Below are 22,808 nucleotides of genomic sequence, written 5' to 3' on the forward strand. Positions count from 1 at the left end.
ACATTGTAATTAATAAATAGGGATTGCATCTAATAATAATAAAACATTTACAAGATATCCACTATAATGCCAGGCACTGTTACAAGTGTTTTACAGACATTAACTAATTTAATCTTCAAAATCACTTTATAAGGCTTTACTAACATAACGTTATCCTTAACTTACATATGAGAAAATTGATATAGGAAGAGCTAAGTAACTTGTCTGAGGTAATAGATCTAATAAATGGTAGTGGTGGAGTTTGAACCCAGGCAATCTGGCTCCCAAAGCTGTGCACTTAAACCCCTACTGTATCTACATCTCTCTTTCTTGATCTGTATCCATATCTATCTATAGCTATAGCTATTTCTATCTCTATATATAACCTATCTAGATAGATATCACAAGTGTATATTATTTTATAATTTACAAAGAAAGAAAGAAATTACCTCTCCTTAAATCCACTCCCAAATGGCAGTAGTAGTAGCAAAAGCAAGATGAAAGGAAAAAGAGGATAGTACAAATTCTAAGCAAAACCTGGCTATCAATGAAGATTGTCTTCAGTCCTCCCCCAACACCCCTTTGCCTTTGGGTGCTGTTGCACTTCTCTAAGAGATCAAGGTTCTCCCGATGCACATACCCAACCCAGATAAAATGCTCAGAATTCTAAACCCCACCTTTGTTCTGACTTTCCTCTGAAAGCAGCATCCCTATTTTTTTTTTTTTTTTTTTTTTTTTTTTTTTTTTTTTTTTTTTTTTGCTCTTCCTCTTCCAACTGAACTAGCTGTCCACCCACTTTAGAGTCATGCATTTTTTCTTGACAAGTTGATAACCACAAAATAATGGGATAATTGTTTGCTCTAGACAGTGGGAAAGTTTGAGACTGTAGAGAAAGTAACCCTATTATTCCCATTCCCACAGAAATAGTTAACATTTGTACTGTTTTAAAGATCTCAAGGAACTTCCACATGCAGCTGCTCATTTAATTCAATCTTCATGATCACACTGTGATGGTTTTCATGCATAGTTTACAGGTAAGGAAACCAAGGCTCTGTGAGGATAACTAATAGTTATTACTCTACTGTGTTCTCACAGTTGAGTGGTAGAGCTGATCTCAAGTCAGATTATCCTTTTCTCAAACTGCAACAACCTCTTTTTAGATAAACTTCCTTGGCCAGGATTCTCCACATATATTATTAATGAATTTTGTGGCTAGAATATTAAAAATTCACACCACCACTGGAAAAATAAAGCTTGAGTGTGAAAGAAATACAGAGTGAAGTCAATTACATGGTACTGCTTTAATATACAGCTGCATATTTCTGTTATAGCAATCTGAATATCTTTTTAACCTTAGTTTCACTTTGGCTTTGACATTGTGTTTTATTATATGCATATTATTGGAAAACATTTATTCTTATAACTATTTTTCCTTCTTTCCTAAATAGCCTCTCTGCTGCTTTTTCTTTTTTCTTTTTCTTTCTTTTTTTTTTTTTTTTTTTTTCTTTTTTTTGGAAACGGAGTCTCACTCTGTCACCCAGGCTGAAGTGCAATGTGCAATCTTGGCTCACTGTAATCTCAGCCGCATGAGTTCAAGTGATTCCCCTGCCTCAGCCTCCCAAGTAGCTGGGATTACAGTCATGCACCACCACACCCGGCTAGTTTTATATTTTTAGTAGAGACAGCATTTCTCCATGTTGGTCAGGCTGGTCTGAAACTCCCGACCTCAGGTGATCCGCCCACCTTCGCCTCCCAAAGTGTTGGCATTAAAGGCATGAGCCACCGTGCCAGGCCCCCTCTGTTGCTTCATCCAGAAATAAAAGACAGGCTATAGCTGACTGCTGATTTGGGTTATATATGTTGGTAATATTGTTGAGTTACAAATACTTTTATGTATAAAAGTTAGGTATAACTAACTTTTAAAAGATAAAATGTTTAAATGCAGAGAAAGATCTTATAAAAACAAAATGTGTCCACAATGCATTGCAGAGTTTGTAGGTTTAAGAAATGCAAACATAGGAAGTGTTTAGAAACCTGACCATAAAATGATGCAGGTGAAGTCTTTGTTCCTACCATAAACTTGAGTCAAAAGAGCAAGCAAAGATATCTCATAAGGTTGCTCAACTCTAAATTCCCTGAGAGATTTTTATACCTGAGGGAGAAGTTGAGAATTTTCACTGACACTTCAACCACCTTGCCCCCACAAATTTGTTCTCAACAAGTTGTTGAGCAGTATTGGAAAATCTAAGCAGATTTTAATTGACACAATCTGACGCGGTACATTTTAAAGTGCAGCAACTGAAATGTCTGTGAAGCAGGTTAACTTAACATAGTGATTGAGTCCTGGAATTAAGAACTAAAAGTAACCCAAATGCACGTTTTAGGGATATTCCTTTGCCGACGATCAGGAAAAACTTCCTTCACCTTGTTAGGATCCCAGATAATTGATAGATTAATCTTATAAGGCATAAAAAGTTTAGAACCTGGAAAAGCAAATGTCCGTCAGAGCAGTTTTTCATCAGCATCATTTTTATTTTCAAGGAAACTTTAAGTGATAATTGGGCAGTGTCCATACTGGTTTGTCATGTCTCTTACTTGTGAGATTTCCTCCTGTGCTGTATTTCACATACCCCAGGAGTAAAGGACCTCCCGCACACCTTTCTGCCCTCAGTCTCCCACCCCCTACCCAATCATTTCACTATGTATACATACATCAAGATATTATGTTGTACATCTTGAATATACACATTTTTAAAAAGAAAGGGCCACAATGGTGGTAGACGCAGCCTCCTCACTGTAGCTCCCCTCATAAGGTGTCCTGTCTTCCTCTTTCATATCCAAAATAATTCATTGTAATGACACCTGATTGTAACTTGCTTTTTCAAATTTGGGGCACTGAGAGGCAGGCTGTTTCTACTTTCCAATAAAAATATTACAAATTAGGCTGGTGCAGTGGCTCACACTTGTAATCCCGGTGCTTCGGGAAGCTCAGGCGGGCGGATTGCTCGAGCCCAGGAGTTTGAGGATGCAGTGAGTTGCAATTGCACCACTGTATTCCAGCCTGGGTGACAGAGTGAGAACCTGTTTCTGAAAAAAACAAAAAACAAAACACAAATTAGCAAGCACCCCCAAATTCTCATAATGTAGATCAAGATTGGAGGGCTCCAGGACATCTCATGCATTCGTTCTCTCTCCTTGAATAGATTATCTGTTCTTATATAGCTCATATGGATTATTTCTTTTCTCTTTTTTCTTTTTCTTTTCTTTTCTTTTTGAGACGGAGTCTGGCTCTGTCACCCAGGCTGGCGTGCAGTGGCACGATCTCAGCTCACTGCAAGATCCGCCTCCTGGGTTCACGCCATTCTCCAGCCTCAGTCACCCAAGTAGCTGGGACTACAGGCACCCGCCAACACGCCCGGCTAATTTTTTGTATTTTTAGTAGAGACAGGGTTTCACCGTGTTAGCCAGGGTGGTCTCGATCTCCTGACCTCGTGATCTGCCCGCCTCGGCCTCCCAAAGTGCTGGGATTACAGGCATGAACCATGGCACCCGGCCTCATGTGGATTATTTCTTTAGCACTAAATAGCCCAAACCTCATAAAACCATGTGCTTTTGGATGCTATTTGCCAAAACTTCCTGCTTTCCTAATGAAGGAAGGATTGGTAGGAAGCAAATGATTCCGAAACATACTTACCTGCAGGTCTGGATTGTCCAAAGATCAACCTAGTATAGCTTCCAAACTGATGTTGGAATTACTCTCCACAGATGTTTGAATATTGAGCCTCTGCCTGAAATGCTGAAGTCAGTGGGCCAGAGAGAGAGCTCATTACTTTTTAAAGTGTCTGTTCACATTCCTGAGGCAGTCTCTTGACATCACACCATTAACTCCTCTACTATATTGTTTCTCTAGTTGTCTTAGCTTTGTTCCTGGAGTCAACCAAGAAAACACTCTTTATTTCCACTTGCATATATTGTGACCTGTACATTTATTTTTTACTGTGCAGACTCTTTATAGGCCCTTTTGTAAAGCTCCACGTTCTCAGGGAGTGGTGTCAACATTGAAGATGTCTCATATACCAGTTACTAGAATCATATTAACTTTAAATGAAATATAATTACTTCTGCAACTGCAGAGACTAAGATGAAAATTAAGCTTCAAGCTTGAAGCAAATCTATTTACACACACTCTTACATACACAGACTCACACACTGCCCTAATGTTTATCGCCCCTTTGATTTCATAGTCTGTGGTCTGGTTTGTGGCTTCCAAAATTTTACAGTGTTGTGGGGAGTTCGTCCTTGAAGATATTTAGCTCTCTTACTTGAATACTTCATATAAACTTTTGCTATGTGTGAGGCTTACCATTTATCTCATTATCTCCCCAGTACTGTGACTTTTTAAATTAAAACTTTCTGTTTGACAGTTCAAGAATTTTGAAATAACAAGATATGCTTGGTATAAAAGATGAACCATGAAAAATTTCAGTTGAAATTTATTTAATCCACCACTGTTTCACTCCTCATGGAGTCTGATAGTGAATTGAAAAGAAAAACTCCAATCATGCAATTGTTTTCCATTTCATTGAGATTTGGATATTACCCACTGAGAATGAGAGGTAATTATTTTTAATAACAGTGACAAACAAAATTAGAGGCACTTCATTTACTAATTAAAATTCTTCCCTTGATTTAAAAGCAAATGTGAACGGAAGTTCTGAACTGTTTTTTCTATGTATTTGACCTCCAGGCTGAATACTGGCTTTATAGGCTAAGCTACTAGCAATGGGATATTTTAAAGAAGCCACGATAATTGAGTGTCATTTAACTCACTTGTTAGAAGAAGTTCACTCCTATTTTTCCTCTTGCTCATAGTTTTGTAAGGGAATGTCCATATATCACTTCCTAAGAACACATCATGAAGATACCTTCAGCCTTTTTCCTTGTTAACAAAGTCCTGCGAAGGCGTTGTTTGTTTGTAATGAAGGAAAAAGAAACCTCAGCAGAATGCCTCACCTGTATATGTTTTCATTTAACAGAAAAGATGACTCCACAGGGTGAGTGTTCTGTAGCTGAGACCTTAACCCCAGAGGAAGAGCATCAAATGAAAAGGATGATGGCAAAGCGGGAAAAGATCATCAAGGAGCTGATACAGACGGAAAAGGATTATCTCAATGATCTAGAGCTGTGTGTTAGGGAAGTGGTTCAGCCCCTGAGAAATAAAAAGGTAAATGCATATTTGAGATTTTTATTTTTTTCAATTTTTTCTCTCCTACATCCTAAATAGGATCACTAGCACCATGAAATTGAAGCACTCAGGTATATCAGCGGGATGATGTGTCTTTCTCCCCAAAACAGCACTGTTCTCAGCTCTGGGGTTACAGTTTAGTACAAAACGAAGTCCTGCCCTTGTGGAGTTCACTTTCTAGTGCAGAAAAGGAGGAGTCAGACAATACACAATAAATAAATAAATAAGCAAACACAGTTAAGATATGTTTTATGGTGTGAAGTATAGCTGAGAAAACTAAAGCAGGGAAAAGGGATGAAATATGGGGACAAGGCCAGGCACGGTGGCTCACACCTGGAAGGAATCCCAGCACTTTGGGAGGCCGAGGCGGGTGGATCATCTGAGGTCAGGAGTTCAAGACCAGTCTGGCCAACATGGTGAAACCCCATCTCTACAAAACTACAAAATACCAAAAAATTAGCTGGATATGATGGCACATGCCTGTAATCCCAGCTACTTGGGAGGCCGAGGCAGGAGAATTGCTTGAACCCAGGAGACGGAGGTTGCAATGAGCTGAGATCACACCATTGCACTGCAGCCTGAGCAACAGAGCGAGACTCAGTCTCAAAAAAAAAAAAAAAGAAAGAAAGAAAAAAGAAAAAGAAAAAAAGAAATACGAGGACAAAGGGGTGGTCATTCTATTTCAAATAGAGTGTCAAATGAAGCTTTTCCAGTGGAGGACATTGAGCAGAGAACTGAAGTAGGTAACAGAATGGTCCAGGCAAAGTGGACTACAAGGGCAAAGACTCTACGTAGTGATAACTTATCATTAGGGTTGTAAATACACAATTCAAACAATATAGAAAAACAGAAGCTAGAAAGTGAAAATGATCAGAAATTCCACGGTCAAAGAAAATTACCATTAACACGATCAGACATATCCCTTCAGACATCTATTTGAACACTTACATATACATATACATATACACATACATACACAAGCACATATATTTTTACATAAATGTGATCAAAACTACAAATAATATCTTGTAACATACTTGTTTCATCCAGAAATCTGTTACATGTATCTTTTCATGAGTACTAATATTTTTCAATATCTGTCTACTATTACAGTGGCTGAGATGTTTTGGGTGTTTGTTTCCTTATATCCTCAGAATAAATTCCTAGAAATTGAATTGCTAGGTCAAAGAGTATGCATATTTAAGATTTTGAATAAAACGGACAACTGCCAAACAGAAAGTCAATATGATTTTAATATGCATTCCTATTAATAATGATTCAGAGAGCATTTTCTCTGCATCCTCTTTAATGCTGAGAATTATTGATTTCATAAATGTTCTTTTGACTTCTTCTGACAAATATCTTCTCATATATTCATTGGCTTTTTCTGTTATTCATATCCATGTTTTTTGCTCTTTTAAAAAATGATGGTTTAACATTTTTCTTATTATTTTATGAGAACTTTCTGTATATTAGAGATATTCTTTTTCCATCCTACATGTTGCAAATAATTTTTCTGGTAAGTCTTTTGGTTTCTAACCTTGTTTAAGATGTATGTTTATTTTGTTTTTGCCATGTTTAGTCAAATATATCCAACTTTACTGATTCTGAGACTGGTATTTTAATATGTTACCCATGATTATAAAAGCATTTCTAGCCTGTTGTGCCCCCAACTACTTACAACATTCAGGAGCAGATTTTATATTTCTTAATACAGTACTCTTCTCAGAAATATTTTTTAAAAAACCATCTGGACTACAAATTAGGGAAAACCAGTATAGGTCAAGGCATTTCTGATACAAAAATTGTTTTTTGATCTAAGACAATGTTTAAAGAGGAGTAGCAAAGAAGGCGTGGAAGCCTTTTCTTACACAGGAAGTCGTCTTCAGTTTGACTGCCTCATGACTTTTATTTAGTACTGACTATATGTCAGATCCTGCTCCAAACACTTCATTAGCATTCTCGTTTAATCCTCCACAGTTCCCTCCCGCAGTGCCAGAATTACCAGGCACTTTCTGAAAACCTGGAAATTTCTTATTTGTGATGTAGAGTAGAAGTAATATTGATGGTCTTGATAAAAATTTACTCTTTAGTGTCATTGCTAAGTATATAAATGTTTTCTGGTGTGTTTTATTTCATTTTATTAACATATAAACCAGATGTATTTGATATAACTGCTATTCTGACAGATATCAATGGTTACTAACATGTTCATTTACATACTTATTAAAATGTTGATTTTAAATGCACATGGCATCAGACTCTGTCACTATCTACCTTTCCTCATGGTACAATCCTACCTGTTAACTCTTATTCTTTGAAAAATTTGGAACCTAGCCCACTGTGTCTTTGTATTCTCTCTCTCTCTCTGTCTCTCTCTCCCCTCCCTAATTCTGACATCTTTTTTAGGTGATTTCAATATTCATGCAAATAACCCATGCAACATTCGGGCCTCTCAGTTCTTTCACTTTTTCATATCCAACAATCTTTCCTCAATCCCATTCAGCCACTCATGCCAGGGTCATAACCTAGAACTTGTCATTACCAGCAACTTCGTCCCCCTCAAAATCAGAATTTCAAGCTTACTATTCTCTGATGCCTAAGCCTACTCCCACTGGTACCATTTCTGACAACCTTCTGATGGCGCCGAGACCTCCAAGCTATGGACCTTACTACCATTTCACTCTTCATCCGGCCCAAAGATGCTTTAATTTCTATGAGTCCTTCATTATAATCGCTCCTTGCATATGACCTCAATTCCTTTTTCTCTCTTTCTTTCCATTTACTCCCCTGCAGCAACTTACTCGGGTGAAGTTCAATTTTTCATCTACTTCACATCTTTACCTGTGCAGCAGAATTAATCTCTTATAAAATTCATGAGCACTTGCTACTGGGGCCCCCAGTAATGTTTCTGAGGAGATTCTCTCACATCCTTTTCCTCACATGTCAAACACCCCCTTTTCTTCTCTCAAGTTATGCCCTTTCCCATCATTTCATAGAAAAACTAAGAACAATAAGATGTGCACACTCCCAACACCAAATCTACCAACCAACTGCATCTCTACCTGTGTAAGGTGGCTTCCTCTTAATACCAGAAGCAATGATTCCTGCTTCTACTGAAGGATGACCTCTCTGCTAGTGCAGTGGATTCTATCCCCTCAGACTTAAGGGTTTTACTCTGGCCTGTGTCTTTTCTGTCTCCTGAATAATTAGTTCACCCTCCTTATTGAATCATTCACAGCACTATTATCTACTATCTTAAAAACCAAAATCAAACACAAACAAACCAAAAAAATCCTTTTCCTCAAATCCTTAAGGAATCATCTATATTCACTGTCTATTTTAAAATTAAATATAAAATATTTACTAGGTATAAGAGCATTTGTGACTAAAGCATGCTTCAAAATAAGCACAATTTATCAAAAATCTGTCCTTGTGATTGGCTAATGATCAATATAAAACACAGTAAAAAACATGCCCAGTTGCAGTGGCTCACACCTGTAATCCCAGCACTTTGGGAAGATCAGCACAACCAGGAGGATTGCTTGAGGCCAAGAGTTTGAGACTAGCCTGGGCAGCATAGGGAGATCTCATCCCTATTTAAAAAGAAAAAATAGCCAAGTGTGGTGGCTTGCTTCTGTAGTCCAAGCAACTTGGGAGGCTGAGATGGGAGGATCACTTGAGCCCAGGAGGTTGAGGCTGCAGTGAGCCAAAATTACACCACTGTACTGCAGACTGGGAAACAGAGCAAAACCTTGTCTCCAGAAGAAACAAACAACCAACCAGACAAAAACACCAAACATACAAGAAAAGTCTTCCTTTGAATTATTAGTCCACATTTGTATCAAATGGAATGAATTTATTCAGTATGAAAGTGTTGCCAGTTTAAATAATCTGCTACATTGGTGAGTCAAACTAGCTAAAATGAATGTCATTGGGTTTAGTGGGTTTTAGTCAAACCCCCTAAAATGAATGTCATTGCTGAGCTGTATTCTTCTATATGCTCTCCAATTTTTGTTTGTGTTTTTACTTTTTGTTATTTTTCTTTACTTGTTTTTGGCTTCCTACGAAACTCTTACAAGCAGTTCTCAGATTGGTGTCTTAGACTGTCAAGTAAAACTTTTCCATTATAGTAACATTTATGGTCGTTGATTTGGCACGTTTGGCGTTTGCTCTCAATGCTGTGAATTACAATTCTCACAGTTCTAACTCACATTCTCTAGGTTGTTTTATTTGAATTGTTTATAGGTTGTTGATTTTTCACCCTTGGTACCTTGTTGTTTAGGTGTCTTTCAATGCCTGTCTGCTCTCTGCCTTCCTCATTGTGGACTTTAATTTCATTCTAATAGTTCTCTCCACTAAGGTAGTAGCAATTGTCTTAAGGTTCTCAGATTTCTCATGTCAGATCTGCCTTTTTCCCACTTCTCAAAACTTTTAACCTTCGATTAAATAAATAAATGTTCGGGTACTCATGACTCTTATAAGTGTTTAAATGAGTGCTGAGGTACTTAGTTGACACAACCAGTTCATTCAGTTCCCCACCTTTTCAATGTTCATTAGTTCTTTCCTGTTCTCACTTCCCTTCTGGACATTTAACCACCAGTGTCTTTGAGCACAAACCACCTGTCATCACTGACAAAATTTGTAAATTAACACACACAATTTTCAGATAACTATAGCAACAATCTGCAAACTATGCTTACCTAAACCTGGGGCAACATCAATAAATATTTTACAACTACAGGTTAACCTAGGAGAGAATTTGGGTATCATAGGATTCATCATCTTTTCTCTATAAAAAATCAAACTCAGACCACTCCCAGTAAAAACAGAACAAAACAAGTCTTTTATGTAAGTGAAAATTGGATGAAGGAAGTTGAAAACTGAGGAAAGTACCAGACGTACCTGGCTTACCTGAGTGAACTTTTTGTGAATGAATCAGTGTACAAACAAATGATTAGATTCAACCCTTGACTGACAACTGTTCTGTGACAATCGTGCTGTAAATTTTAATCTTAACTTCAAGGCTTTCTGTGTCAGACCTTTACTGAACCGATAATATATCACACTCCACAGTTACTTCTTCTTTAATAGCAGCATTGTGAGAGGTTTTACAAAGAAGGCAAATGTTATTCACAACAGTTAGTGTTGAAACATTTAATGGGGAAACAGGTTCTAGTTATTTATTATCCAAACAGGGTAATGAGAGATACTCTATGTTTTTGGCTATAAGTCAAAATAAATCAAACTAGAGTAGACTAATCTAACAATGGAAAGGACAAAAAGTGATTGAAAGGAATAGCTGGAGGAATTTGAGTACTATACTTATTTTTATTTTTCTTTGTTTTTTAATTATTTTCAGTTGCTAAAATTCACATAGTGCAAATCTACCAAAGATCCCAAGGGGGCTATAGAACCCCTCAACTACTCGGTTTCCTCCCCTAGAGGCAAATTCCAGTACCAGCATCTTTTTACCCTTCCAACGATATTTTAAGTGTATGTGTTTGAATGCACACTTGGTAGATTTTATTTCTATAACAAGAAAGTTATGTGTATTTATTTTCAATTTGCTCATATTTGGTTTAATAATGTGCCTTATGCTCAAAAATTTCTGTTTTCTAAAAAATGGTTTAAAAAATATAATTTTGTATTGGCAGAAATCCAATTGGAATTTTCTGTTAAAATTTTGATACACTATATGACAACATTATATAAATAATTTTCACTAGAAACAATATATAGAGGCAAATAATCACCAGTAGTCTTGCCACTTAGAAATAAGCACAATAATTATTTTTGCTTATTGTTTATACAAACATACTGAAATATTTTCTGGAATTGTAATTATACCATACACAGTTGTCCCTCAGTATCCATGGGGCATTGATTCCAGGACCAACCAAGGATACCAAAATACATGGAAGCTTAAGTGTCTGATATAAAATGCAATGGTTACATTTGCATATAACCTACACACATCCTCCTGTGTATTTTAAATCATCTCTAGATTATTTATGATACCTAATACAATGTAAATGCCATGTAAATAGTTGTTATACTATACTGTTTAGGGAATAATGATAAGAAAGAGAGTCTGCTCAATACAGATGTATTTTTTAGAATATTCTTGATCCACAGAGGACTGATTCTATAGACATGGAACTCAAGGATTCAGAGGGCTGACTGTATGCCATTATGAAATATTTTCCCCTGAAGACAACAATATATTTACACATTTTATTTTCAGCCATAAATAACAAATATTAATTTAAATAGAAATGTTTAAAAATTTATTAAAATAAAGGACCATAAATTTGATGTTCATGCTCTCTCTGAATTCAGAGTTCTTGAATGTAAAATGGTGCCCATTACTGGTGTTATCAGTCATACTTTGGTTAGTGGGCTGTTTCAATGTCAGGATGGTGGGGACCGTATTGAGCAATTGTTCCGTGTGACATCCTACAAAATCTCTCCCTCAGGGTCCAAACTGGGTGAAGAAAGCCCTGGGATAGGGAAACACAAAAGAGAGGGAGTTAGGGAGGGAAAATTCTCAACTGACCCCTTCTTCAAAGGAGCAAGGGAGGGAAGGCACTGCAGGGCTCAGGCATTCAGCTTCCTGCTCGTATCCCCCACCCCAAACCAAGTTGCTATGGCGTCAGCCATCATGTCAACCCTGAGAGAGAAGGCTGCATGTGAAGAGAGCTCACCAACTCCCAGAGAACGCAGTATAGATTCAAGTATCCCTGAAAGGAGACAGGGAGGAGGGGGATATAGATGTACTATAATAATAAAAATACTGTTCAAAGACCGTAATACAATGAACATTGGTATATAATAAAGAGATAGTGAAAGTCCCATTGACTTCCTATGCATTTTAAGCTGTATTTACTGCCAAAGTACTCAGTGAAACTTGTATATCCCTTTGCTGTGTTTTTCATGGCTGCTCCTTCACCAGTGTGAGCCCATTGCTGTCCTATACAACAGGAACTACAGCTTCAGCACATGTCATGGGAATCTTCCAGGGTTCCATATCTTGCCCTCTCTTCTGATCCTTTACAGCCGGTTGGGCATCCCTGGTGTCTGTCATGACACCTCAAAGCTAGGTTGTACCTCTATATCCAGCCCCTGGCTGTCTTGCTATGGAGCAGTACTCCCAGAAATTATACAATGCCTAGCGGCTCTGCAGCAGCCCTGGTGCACTGCTTACTTGGTTCTAAATTTTAGTGTTACTTCCTAGATGCACTCTTTGAGATGACCCTCAGTTCTATCTGAATACTCTCACCACCCTTCTCTCCCAACCCAGCTCCTCAGACCCACACTTGTCCATAACAGGAATTCAGACAATGAAATGTAATGAAATTTTGCTACTTTCATTGAGCAAAGGACAGAATTACTGTTATAGTAGCTCACTGAAATACAAGATAAAAGGACCAAGGCAAAAATATTTTATCTAGTAATTATCAAAATATAGCCAGTTTTCCTAGACAGATAGGTGGATAGATAGATAAATGAAGCTTCTCAAAGTTATTTGCTAAAATTTTGCCCACATAACAGATAGAAGAAACCAGATGTAAGCAAATATCTTTGAGCATGAATTTTCAATGTTCACAGAGGACTCTTGTCAAAATTGTTTTCTCCAGCTGTCACCTTCACTAAGAGACATTTACTATTTCTAGAAAGAATGGTCTTTCATTTTTGCTTAATAGGCAACCGTGGAATTCTCTCTCTCTCTTTTTTTTTTTTTTTGTGATTTTAGTAATTTTAATCTTCTCTCTTTTCTTCTTAGTCAGTCTAGTTAATGGTCATCAATTTTCTTTTTTTAAATTTATTTATTATTATTATTATACTTTAAGTTCTAGGGTACATGTGCATAACGTGCAGGTTTGTTACATATGTATACTTGTGCCATGTTGCTGTGCTGCACCCATCAACTCGTCAGCACCCATCAACTCGTCATTTACATCAGGTATAACTCCCAATGCAATCCCTCCCCCCTTCCCCCTCTCCATGATAGGCCCCAGTGTGTGATGTTCCCCTTCCCGAGTCCAAGCGATCTCATTGTTCAGTTCCCACCTATGAGTGAGAACATGCGGTGTTTGGTTTTCTGTTCTTGTGATAGTTTGCTAAGAATGATGGTTTCCAGCTGCATCCATGTCCCTACAAAGGACACAAACTCATCCTTTTTTATGGCTGCATAGTGTTCCATGGTGTATATGTGCCACATTTTCTTAATCCAGTCTGTCACTGATGGACATTTGGGTTGGTTCCAAGTCTTTGCTATTGTGAATAGTGCCACAATAAACATACGTGTGCATGTGTCTTTAGAGCAGCATGATTTATAATCCTTTGGGTATATACCCAGTAATGGGATGGCTGGGTCATATGGTACATCTAGTTCTAGATCCTTGAGGAATCGCCATACTGTTTTCCATAATGGTTGAACTAGTTTACAATCCCACCAACAGTGTAAAAGTGTTCCTATTTCTCCACATCCTCTCCAGCACCTGTTGTTTCCTGACTTTTGAATGATCGCCATTCTAACTGGTGTGAGATGGTATCTCATTGTGGTTTTGATTTGCATTTCTCTGATGGCCAGTGATGATGAGCATTTTTTCATGTGTCTGTTGGCTGTATGAATGTCTTCTACAGCCATCTGATCTTTGACAAACCTGAGAGAAACAAGAAATGGGGAAAGGATTCCCTATTTAATAAATGGTGCTAGGAAAATTGGCTAGCCATAAGTAGAAAGCTGAAACTGGATCCTTTCCTTACTCCTTATACGAAAATTAATTCAAGATGGATTAGAGACTTAAATGTTAGACCTAATACCATAAAAACCCTAGAGGAAAACCTAGGTAGTACCATTCAGGACATAGGCATGGGCAAGGACTTCATGTCTAAAACACCAAAAGCAACGGCAGCAAAAGCCAAAATTGACAAATGGGATCTCATTAAACTAAAGAGCTCCTGCACAGCAAAAGAAACTACCATCAGAGTGAACAGGCAACCTACAGAATGGGAGAAAATTTTTGCAATCTACTCATCTGACAAAGGGCTAATATCCAGAACCTACAAAGAACTCAAACAAATTTACAAGAAAAAAACAAACAACCCCATCAAAAAGTGGGCAAAGGGTATGAACAGACATTTCTCAAAAGAAGACATTCTCTCTTTCTTTTTAAATCACCCAGCTACTCTTCCCATCTCTGCTCACTTCCAGAATTTTCTGATTGTAGTCTGGGCCTGAAAACACATTTCATCTTGGCTCACTGACCACAACTTTCTTAAAGTTGGCTACTCTCTAAAACTCTGTCTCTTTCATGAAAGTGCCCTGAACTAAGTGGAGTTAAGGTATTGATTTCTCACAGACATGTCTTCTTTATGCAAACAATTGCCTTATGCCATTTATAATACATTCTACCCCACAACATCAAAATCCAATGCACACATTCTATTGTTTTGCAAGATGTTACCCTTGGGGGAAACTTGGTAAAGGGTACATGGATCTCTCTGTTTCATTTTTTTACAACTGTATGTGAATCTACAATTAATTCAAAATAAGAACTTTAATTAAAAACATAATGCCTTTATTTTTCCATCTTCCTCTCTTTCTCTCTTTAAATTACCCTTTTAAATACACATGTAAAATTTTACATATAAGGATAAAGTTTTTCCTCTGATCCTTTACCTTGTTTACTCTCCCATACTTTCCAATTGATTTTTAAATATTGTGTTTTCAAAGAGGTAGAGACTACACTTTAAGAATAAGGGTACACATTAGGTTGTTTGGAAGAAATTTTATAATGTATAAAATGTATAACAATCTCCTGTGTATCTTGGCTATTTCTCATGCTATGCTTGAAATACCAGAAATCCATGTAAACTGTAAAACAAACTGATGAAAAAGCTAAGTCCCTTTCTCCACTTCCATCTCCTATTCGATCCAGTCCCACCTACTGTAGAGTAAGGCAGTTCCTGAGATCAAACTCCTTAGTCACAAGACCTCACAGACTTTAGTGAGTACAGATATCCAAACCAGGTTGATAATCCCAAAGTAAAAGATGCCCTAAAAGCCAGAGAAAAACAGGGATTTTGTTCACTACATTAAATAAAAATCTGAGAAAAACAGAGCAATTCCTGCCAAGTATAACTGAGATGCTGGGAGAAATGACTCAAAAGAAATATACCTGCCTTTCTCATTCTACTTTGTACTGGCTTTTCTAAACTAAGGTGCTGACTTGAAAATGTTATACTGCTGCTGGAAGTCTGCTTTAACTATCGATACAAATATTCTTCAATCCTTTACAACTACCGATTTTCATGAAGAGTAAGATACATCACAACAAAGAATCCTGTAATCTGTATGTCCAGGTTAGAACTCCATTTCTTTATTTTATCAAAGACTTGATTTTCACCCCTTCTGTGGAATCCTAGCATTTATTATATAGTCTGGGCCATTGTTCCTCCATAATAAGGCCAGATACTTGAAGTCTCATAAAGTCAGGAAAAAAAAAAAACTCAATACTTTTTTTCTTGATTTTCTGTGTGTTAATAAGGGCAGTTCCTAACCTCCAACAGGAGGTTATAGATGTGAAACATTAAATTTAAAAATAAAAGGTACAGTGTTGCCAACCACAGTGTGACTCTGTTGATACATAATATCTAACTGGCCTCTTTCTCAAGTACTGAAACCCAGCCATCACACTTCACTTACTTTCCCGTTTTCCCCTGGAGGGACATTTCTGTTTTGTCAACCTGGAAAACATAGAGTTTGCTGTCATATTGGATTCAGATTTAGTTGGGTATGAAAGTGATGCATCAATATTCTAGTACATGAATTTTCTTTTTATGGGAAGGAAATCTCTTATCTTTGCTTGTTCAGAAAGTCTCAACTCAAAAAAATGAGGCATTCATTTTTATCCTTGTACTACAGTTTTATGATGGAAACTGTCCTCCTTGTTGTTACATTTATAAACAGCTCCTAAGCTCCATTTCAGGACAGCTTCAGTGTTCTCTAATTTTTATAATCTATAGTCCAGATCAGAATCTGCTGGACCAAGTGAGGAGAAAAATGAATGTATTTCCCAATTCAGTGCAGGATTTGGGATGCCCAGAATTGAAAAACATAGACGTATTAAGCAGATCTGTTTCAATATCCAGGAAAGTCATCCCTCAGCCTAGGCAAGATGATCTTGTGCTCATTACTTTACTTCCCAGAATGGAGATGATGCATAAACCACAATTTTCATTTACTTTGTGTGTGTGTGTGTGTGTCTGTGTGTGTGTGTCTGTGTGTGTGTAGAATAAGTAACAAAATTTCAGTGGCTGTGAATATCATAATATTGCCATAAACTTCTCTAATGAAATGCCAGCAATGTTGAGGCAGCTTTATTCAGGCATAGATCAAAATAGCCATGCATATCACTACACGGCCATAAATTCTGGACTCCAAACAATAACACTGGGCCAGAAAGGAAGCAGATATTAAGAAAATAATTATTTTATTAATATGCACTTACATAAGGCACTTTAGACACAGGCAAGGTAGATGATTACATGAGTTAATTGATTAATTAATTTTAGGTCATTTAGAGTATGTAAGGACATATGAAACACATTTTTGTGTCATCAAAAAACTAAGAATCCCTAGTGAGAGGCCTCTTATAACTATGAGAAGATAACTTGTAATGCAAAGTGATAATTGATGAGTATAGACAATAAGTGCAATTGGGGTTCAGAGAAAGGACAGATCACTTCCAGACAGATTAACTGAGCTATATTTCATGAAGAATGCGATATTTTCGTTGAATATGCAAATTAAAAGATTAAACATTTGTCAAGTGCCTATTGCATGCACTGCCTGCTCCTGAGCTCTGCGTGGGTATCAAGGAAATTTATGTCACAGTCTTGCCCTAGTAAAGTCTATAATGTGGCCAAGAAAATGACTCATAAACACATAAAACACAAATAACAATCAAAGATCTATTTCAAGGCAACACTAGAAGTGATCATGACAGAAGGCAGTCATGATTAGTTGTGCTAATTAGTTATGCACCAATTAATTGCTTTAGATATTAGCAGAGGGAGGCACTCGCTTCCCTGACCTGTTGGCAGCATTTGACAAAAACAGTGCCTTCTGTCTTCCAGGACTCTACACACTCTTTGTTTTCCCCATACTCCTCTGGCTGCTGCTTCTCGGTCTCCTTTGCTGGTTAATACTCATCTATAAACACTAAAGTAATTGAGGGCTCTGCCTGTGGTCCTCTTCTCTCTTTTGTCCACATTAGCTCTATTGCAAATCTGATGTGGTTTATGGCTTTAAATTCCATCTACATGCTGATGATTGGCAAATTTTTATCTCCAGCCTAGACATTTTCCCTGAAGTCCTCCTTTGTTTCTCCAATTCTCCACTCAAATCTCTACTTGATTGTCTACAAGGGATGTCAAATTTAGCATGTTCAAAACTGAGGTCCTAATTTCCTCTTTAAAACTTTCTCCATTGTATTCTATCTCATCTCAGAAAATGGCAGTTCTACCTTCCAGTTGCTCAGGCAAAATTCCCTGGAGTCATCCTTAACTTTTTTCTTTCTCTTAATTCCCACATTAGATCGATCAGCACATTATTTAGTTCTGCCTTCAAAATTTATCTAGAATTAGACCATGTCTCATCTCCTCTCTTACTGCCACTCTGGTTCAAGAACCTGTCAATAACCCCCTGGACTTTTACAACTGTCTTGTGACCCATGTCTCTTCCTCTACCTTGTTTCAACCAAGCAGCCAAAGTGATCCTTTTAAAATATGAGTCAAATTATGTCACTCTTCTACTCAAAACCCTCCAGTGCTTCCCCTCTCACTCTGATTAAAACCTAATATACTCATGATGACCTACAAGGTCCTACAGGGGCTGGCCCTCATTCTCACTGATGTCATCTGTTTCTACCTTCTGGCCTCTTCACTCTTTCTTGAACAAACCAGGAGCACTACTGTGTCAAGCTCTTTGTTCTTGCTGTTTACTTTGCCTTGAATGCTCTTCCCCACAATAACTTCATAGCTTGCTCCTTCATGTCCTTCAAGACTTTACTCAGTAAAGTCTTCCTTCACCACCTCGATCTTAGACTGGATTCCTCAGAAGCAGAGCCTGATAAAAGGATTTTTAGATGGCATTGATTTGGGAGATGATACCCTGAAATAGCAGTAAGGGAAAGGGGAAATGAGACAGAGAAAGAAGGCAATAGAGGGTACATTAATGAGTGGGTTAACTCTGTGGCCAAATGGGGCTCATTTCCCAGTGGGACCTTGAGGAGCTGTACAGAACACATTGTCCCAGGGGAGGAGTATTTACCCTCCTCAATTCCTGTTAGACACTGGCTAAGGGATGCTCCTGGGAGTGTTAATTCCTGGTACTTCTAGCCTTGTCTGTGTGTAGGCAGAGCAGGCATCAGTGGTCAGAGAAAGGCTTTAGGTAGAAAATCAGAGATGCTTACACCAGAAGACCTGCCACATGTCAAAGAATATTCAGAATCAAGGAGATATAAGTAAGGCATTGCCAGTGCTGCAGCCTCCCCAAAATTCCCTATCTTCCTTTTGCTGTTTTTGTTTTATCCCTACAAAATGTTAACCCTATATTTAACAGAATATATTTTCTTTTCTTATCCTGTTTACTTTTCTCCTTTATAAATCATGAATTTTGTCTCATTTGTTCACTGCTATATCCCCAGCATCTAATACAGTGCTTTTTACATGAGCAGCAGTAAATATTTATAGATTGGAAAAAAATGAGTGGATGAACAACTTCAGGATGGGTAAGTGATCCATGAAGTCTTAGAGAAGGGATGGGATTTGCACTGAGTAAACATTGGTTAGGTGGAGGCAGGGTCAGGAGAGCAGCCCAGCAGTGGAGAACCACAGGAGCAAGAGTTGGTGAGTTAACTAATAGGGTCAGTTTAAAAATGAGTTAATTCCTTTCGATAGGAGCAGATGGTTCTTATAAAAATAAAAATAACTGGAGTAAGACAAGATAGGTCTTGTCCAGGCAAACCATCAGATTGAGAAATTTGAGGTCTTTTCTGTAGGCAACTGGGAAGAAACAAATGTTTTAAAACAGAGGAATTGATAACTGTGTTGTAAACCCAATTAAGCATGTTTTAGGAAGACTAATCTGAAATTATTAATAAGCTGATTTGGAGAAATAGGAAATAAAAATGAGTTTAGAAGCTTTTTCAGAGGCAGAAACTGGGACCTGATAGAGTTTTACAAAGTGACTAAGAAAAGGCTAATTGAATGTTGGAGATCGTGGCCTAAGCTATCAAGATGAGAGTTAGGGGTGATGGAGGGGAGAGGTCTGGAGTCTGGAACTTAGTAGTACAGCTAATAGATGGTGCCCCCAAAGACCTGTCCCCACTCCAGGGCTCACGCTTGTTTCCATCATCCTGGGCATACCCAGCAAAATCCAAACTCCCCTGAGTTTTGAGAATCTCCTGGAACTCGGGTCACTTAACATTGGTTTGGGCAACTTGGATTTTTGACAAAGGCAGTTCCTCAAAAAGAAAAAAAGAGACAAGTGAGAAATTATTAACAATTTAAAAATGTTTCCAGAACTGGCTCTGCTTCCTAAAATCAGCACTCACTCCTGCTCCCTTCCTTATGCTTATTTTCTATGGTTCTTGGGATTCGTACTGCAGTATAATGCTGTGGGGAGCATCGGTCCACTTAGTGCAAAGATCCTGCCCTGTCTCCAGCTGAGGACTCTGGCAGGCCCATCACTTCACAGATCAATGAACATCTGAAGCACTCATCTAGTTTGGGAACTGCCTTTAGCAGCTAGCAGTTTAGTCAAAATTCATTCCACAGTTTTCCTAAAAATAATAATAATAACTGCAATCTATTGAGTACTTATTAGGAGCCAAGCGTTATTCCAAACAACTTGTTTATATTAGTTAATATAATACTCACATCAACTTATGAAGTAGGTTTAAGTGTTCCTACTTGACTAATGAGGAAACCAAGGAACAAAGAGGCTAAGTAACTTATCCAAAGTCACACAGCTGGAATGTGACTCCTCCTTGACACCAGCTCACTAGCCAACTCCTGACCCTTGGGAGGATGGGTGAGGAGAGGTAAGGGAGGGGGAAGGTATACTTGAACTGGTACCATCATAGACTAGCTTTACATACTTTGGAGTTTCTAGATATAATAATGTGGCACTCTTACAGGTACCTTCCTGGCCTTTTTCAGGCTATTCTCATGATGGTGGTGTTGGGGAGATTCTCTCTTGAAAACCACTCAATCCAGTTGCATCTGTCCCAGTCGGTGATTTGCAACTCATTCCTGAGCCCCGAGGCATCCAGAGTGTACCTCCATATTCTGCCCTTCAGCCGTGCAGGCAGAGTCATAGATATGTTTACACAAGCTTCACCACCTCACGGGGTCCACAACTCGTCTATAGGAAGCATTCAAGCATCCCTGACCCCCAAGACCTATGGGAGTACAGATTCATCCCAACATAGCCATCACTTTCCTGCTGCCACAGCTCCTTTAGGTTTCGCAGGCATGAGGTCAACAGAGGTGACTTTGAAACAGTTCGCTGAATCCTCCTTTGCAAGTTCATCTTGGCAAAGGAAGTTCATCTATGGCAAACCGTCTCCTGCTCACTTTGGTATCTGATAGCTAAGAAATTGATGCCTCAATTGAAATTCAGGCAGGAAGTGTTTGTTTTTTAACCTTTTGTATGTTTACTATCTTCATGGGGTTCCATGGAGACATCCTGGGGAAGAAAACATGATATGGACTAGCATAGTATGTGCCATGAGATCGAACAGCTCCTGGAGTGCCATGCTGCAGGAGGCAAAGCAGAAAAGAGGTGCAGAGGCAAGGCCACGGAGAGCCCCATGCAAGAAGAACTGATTTCATGTGTGTGGGGAAGGGAAATCATACAGTAATGCTTAACTTAGATGTGATGATCAGAGTACTAAAACAAGTGACATTCCTCAAGGGAAAAAGTGTGGGAATTACAGTGATCAAGTGATTAAATCCTGGAAACACCAGAATTTACAACACAGATGGACTTCATGGATATTTGTTCTATGTTGTACCAATTTTGTCCCTAATTCCTGTGTTACTGCTCAAGTCTACTGTCATACACCTGCCCACCACATCTTTTTGTGCCTTCCATTTCACGCTTCTTTTTTCCTCTCATTTATCATTGCTAGCAAATTTTTCTTTTCCTTTCTTTTGCAAAAGCATTTCCTCATTTTTCAAATTATTTTCAATGAGTTCTAGTTTTTGTTGTATCATCGAAGATTAGAACTTTGCAATTGTGTCATTAAATTGGGAAAAAATAGGTGGTATGCTAAGTCATCCCTGATGTCAGTAGTTTCTTTTAGATATTAGGCCTAAAGGATATGAATGCTTGTTGAAAAAGTTATGAGAATTGCTATAAGCTCTCAGTTTGAGTATGTACAGGAAGAAGAAATAAACACACATGTACACACATTCACACACACACCCTCACAGTGAGTACTCAAGTGATCAAAGCATAAAATGTTTACCCCATTCATCATGCCCAACCACAAGCCTTTAAATATAATTTTTTGGCTGACATGGGTACATTAAAAAATTATGAATTTTTCTTATAATCTCATTGATTGTTCCAAAGAGTTTCCATATTACTTTCTCTATATTTCAACAATATAAATCATAGTGTTTAGTCTATGCTTTCTGAAGAATTTCAGAAGAGATTACAAAATATACTAGCTCTCCAGCTCAAAAGACCTATTTTTAGCATGACTGTTTGTCTTTGGAACATTTCATATAAAATTCAAAGTACGAACGGGAAGGCAAGACCACCCCAAACCTCTGCCAAGTAACTTCTTTTCTGCCTGTCCCTGTGTCAAGGCAGAGAAGAGACACAAAGGCAGAGACCTTTAGTCAACTACCTACCTTTTACCCAAGGATATCAATACAAGAACTTTGCTTTTCTATTACTAGTCAAAACAAATTTTCTGTTGGACTTGTTTTTAATTTTAATTTAAGTTCCAAGGATGTTGAACTTCTTAACTCAGGGACTTCTCAAGTTTGAACCCAGCCTCTTTGTCTGGCTTTGACTGTTGCCTCTGCCCTTCCACACACACATGCTGAGATTTCTGTTTCAGAGACCCCACTCTCCTTTCTGCAAAGGGACTAACATCTCTCTGCTAATGTAGGTCTGTCCACATCAATATCTTCTGGCCTGGAATGTTTTCTGGCAGTTATCAGGTAACTTAGGCATTTATCTGCAAGATTAGTTAAAAGACTTGCTGTATAGCTGATTCAACTTATAGTTTGACTCAATTAGCCAGTTTCAAACCCAGTTTCACAGCAGGAAATTTCACACATACAAATCAGCAGTTTTGAGAAATCTGATGAAATAATGGCTAGTTTACCCAGAAAATCTTTGTATTCTAGAAGCCAACTGCCTCAGTAAATGCCATAGTAATGAGTTAATTATCCTACGCCAGTGGTTGCTAGGGCTTTCTGCCAACATCCTTTTTTTCCACTTGCTGCAATTTCTGTTGCACAAGCATTCTTCTTCTCAACTTCCTCACTA

At 38.0% G+C, this 22,808-nt stretch overlaps 1 protein-coding gene across 3 annotated transcripts in view; it reads left to right on the plus strand.

The window, feature by feature from the left end:
• ARHGEF38 (Rho guanine nucleotide exchange factor 38) overlaps positions 1–22,808 on the plus strand; it is a 124,155-nt gene that overhangs the window by 33,570 nt on the left and 67,777 nt on the right. For all 3 annotated transcript variants that reach the window (XM_007999441.3, XM_073017529.1, XM_073017530.1), the window contains one exon: positions 5,016–5,203. In XM_007999441.3, coding sequence (XP_007997632.3) covers positions 5,016–5,203 — 188 coding nt within the window. The remainder of the gene's footprint in view (positions 1–5,015; positions 5,204–22,808) is intronic.

This window comes from Chlorocebus sabaeus, chromosome 7 (assembly GCF_047675955.1).
Source record: "Chlorocebus sabaeus isolate Y175 chromosome 7, mChlSab1.0.hap1, whole genome shotgun sequence".
NCBI classification, from domain to species: domain Eukaryota; kingdom Metazoa; phylum Chordata; class Mammalia; order Primates; family Cercopithecidae; genus Chlorocebus; species Chlorocebus sabaeus.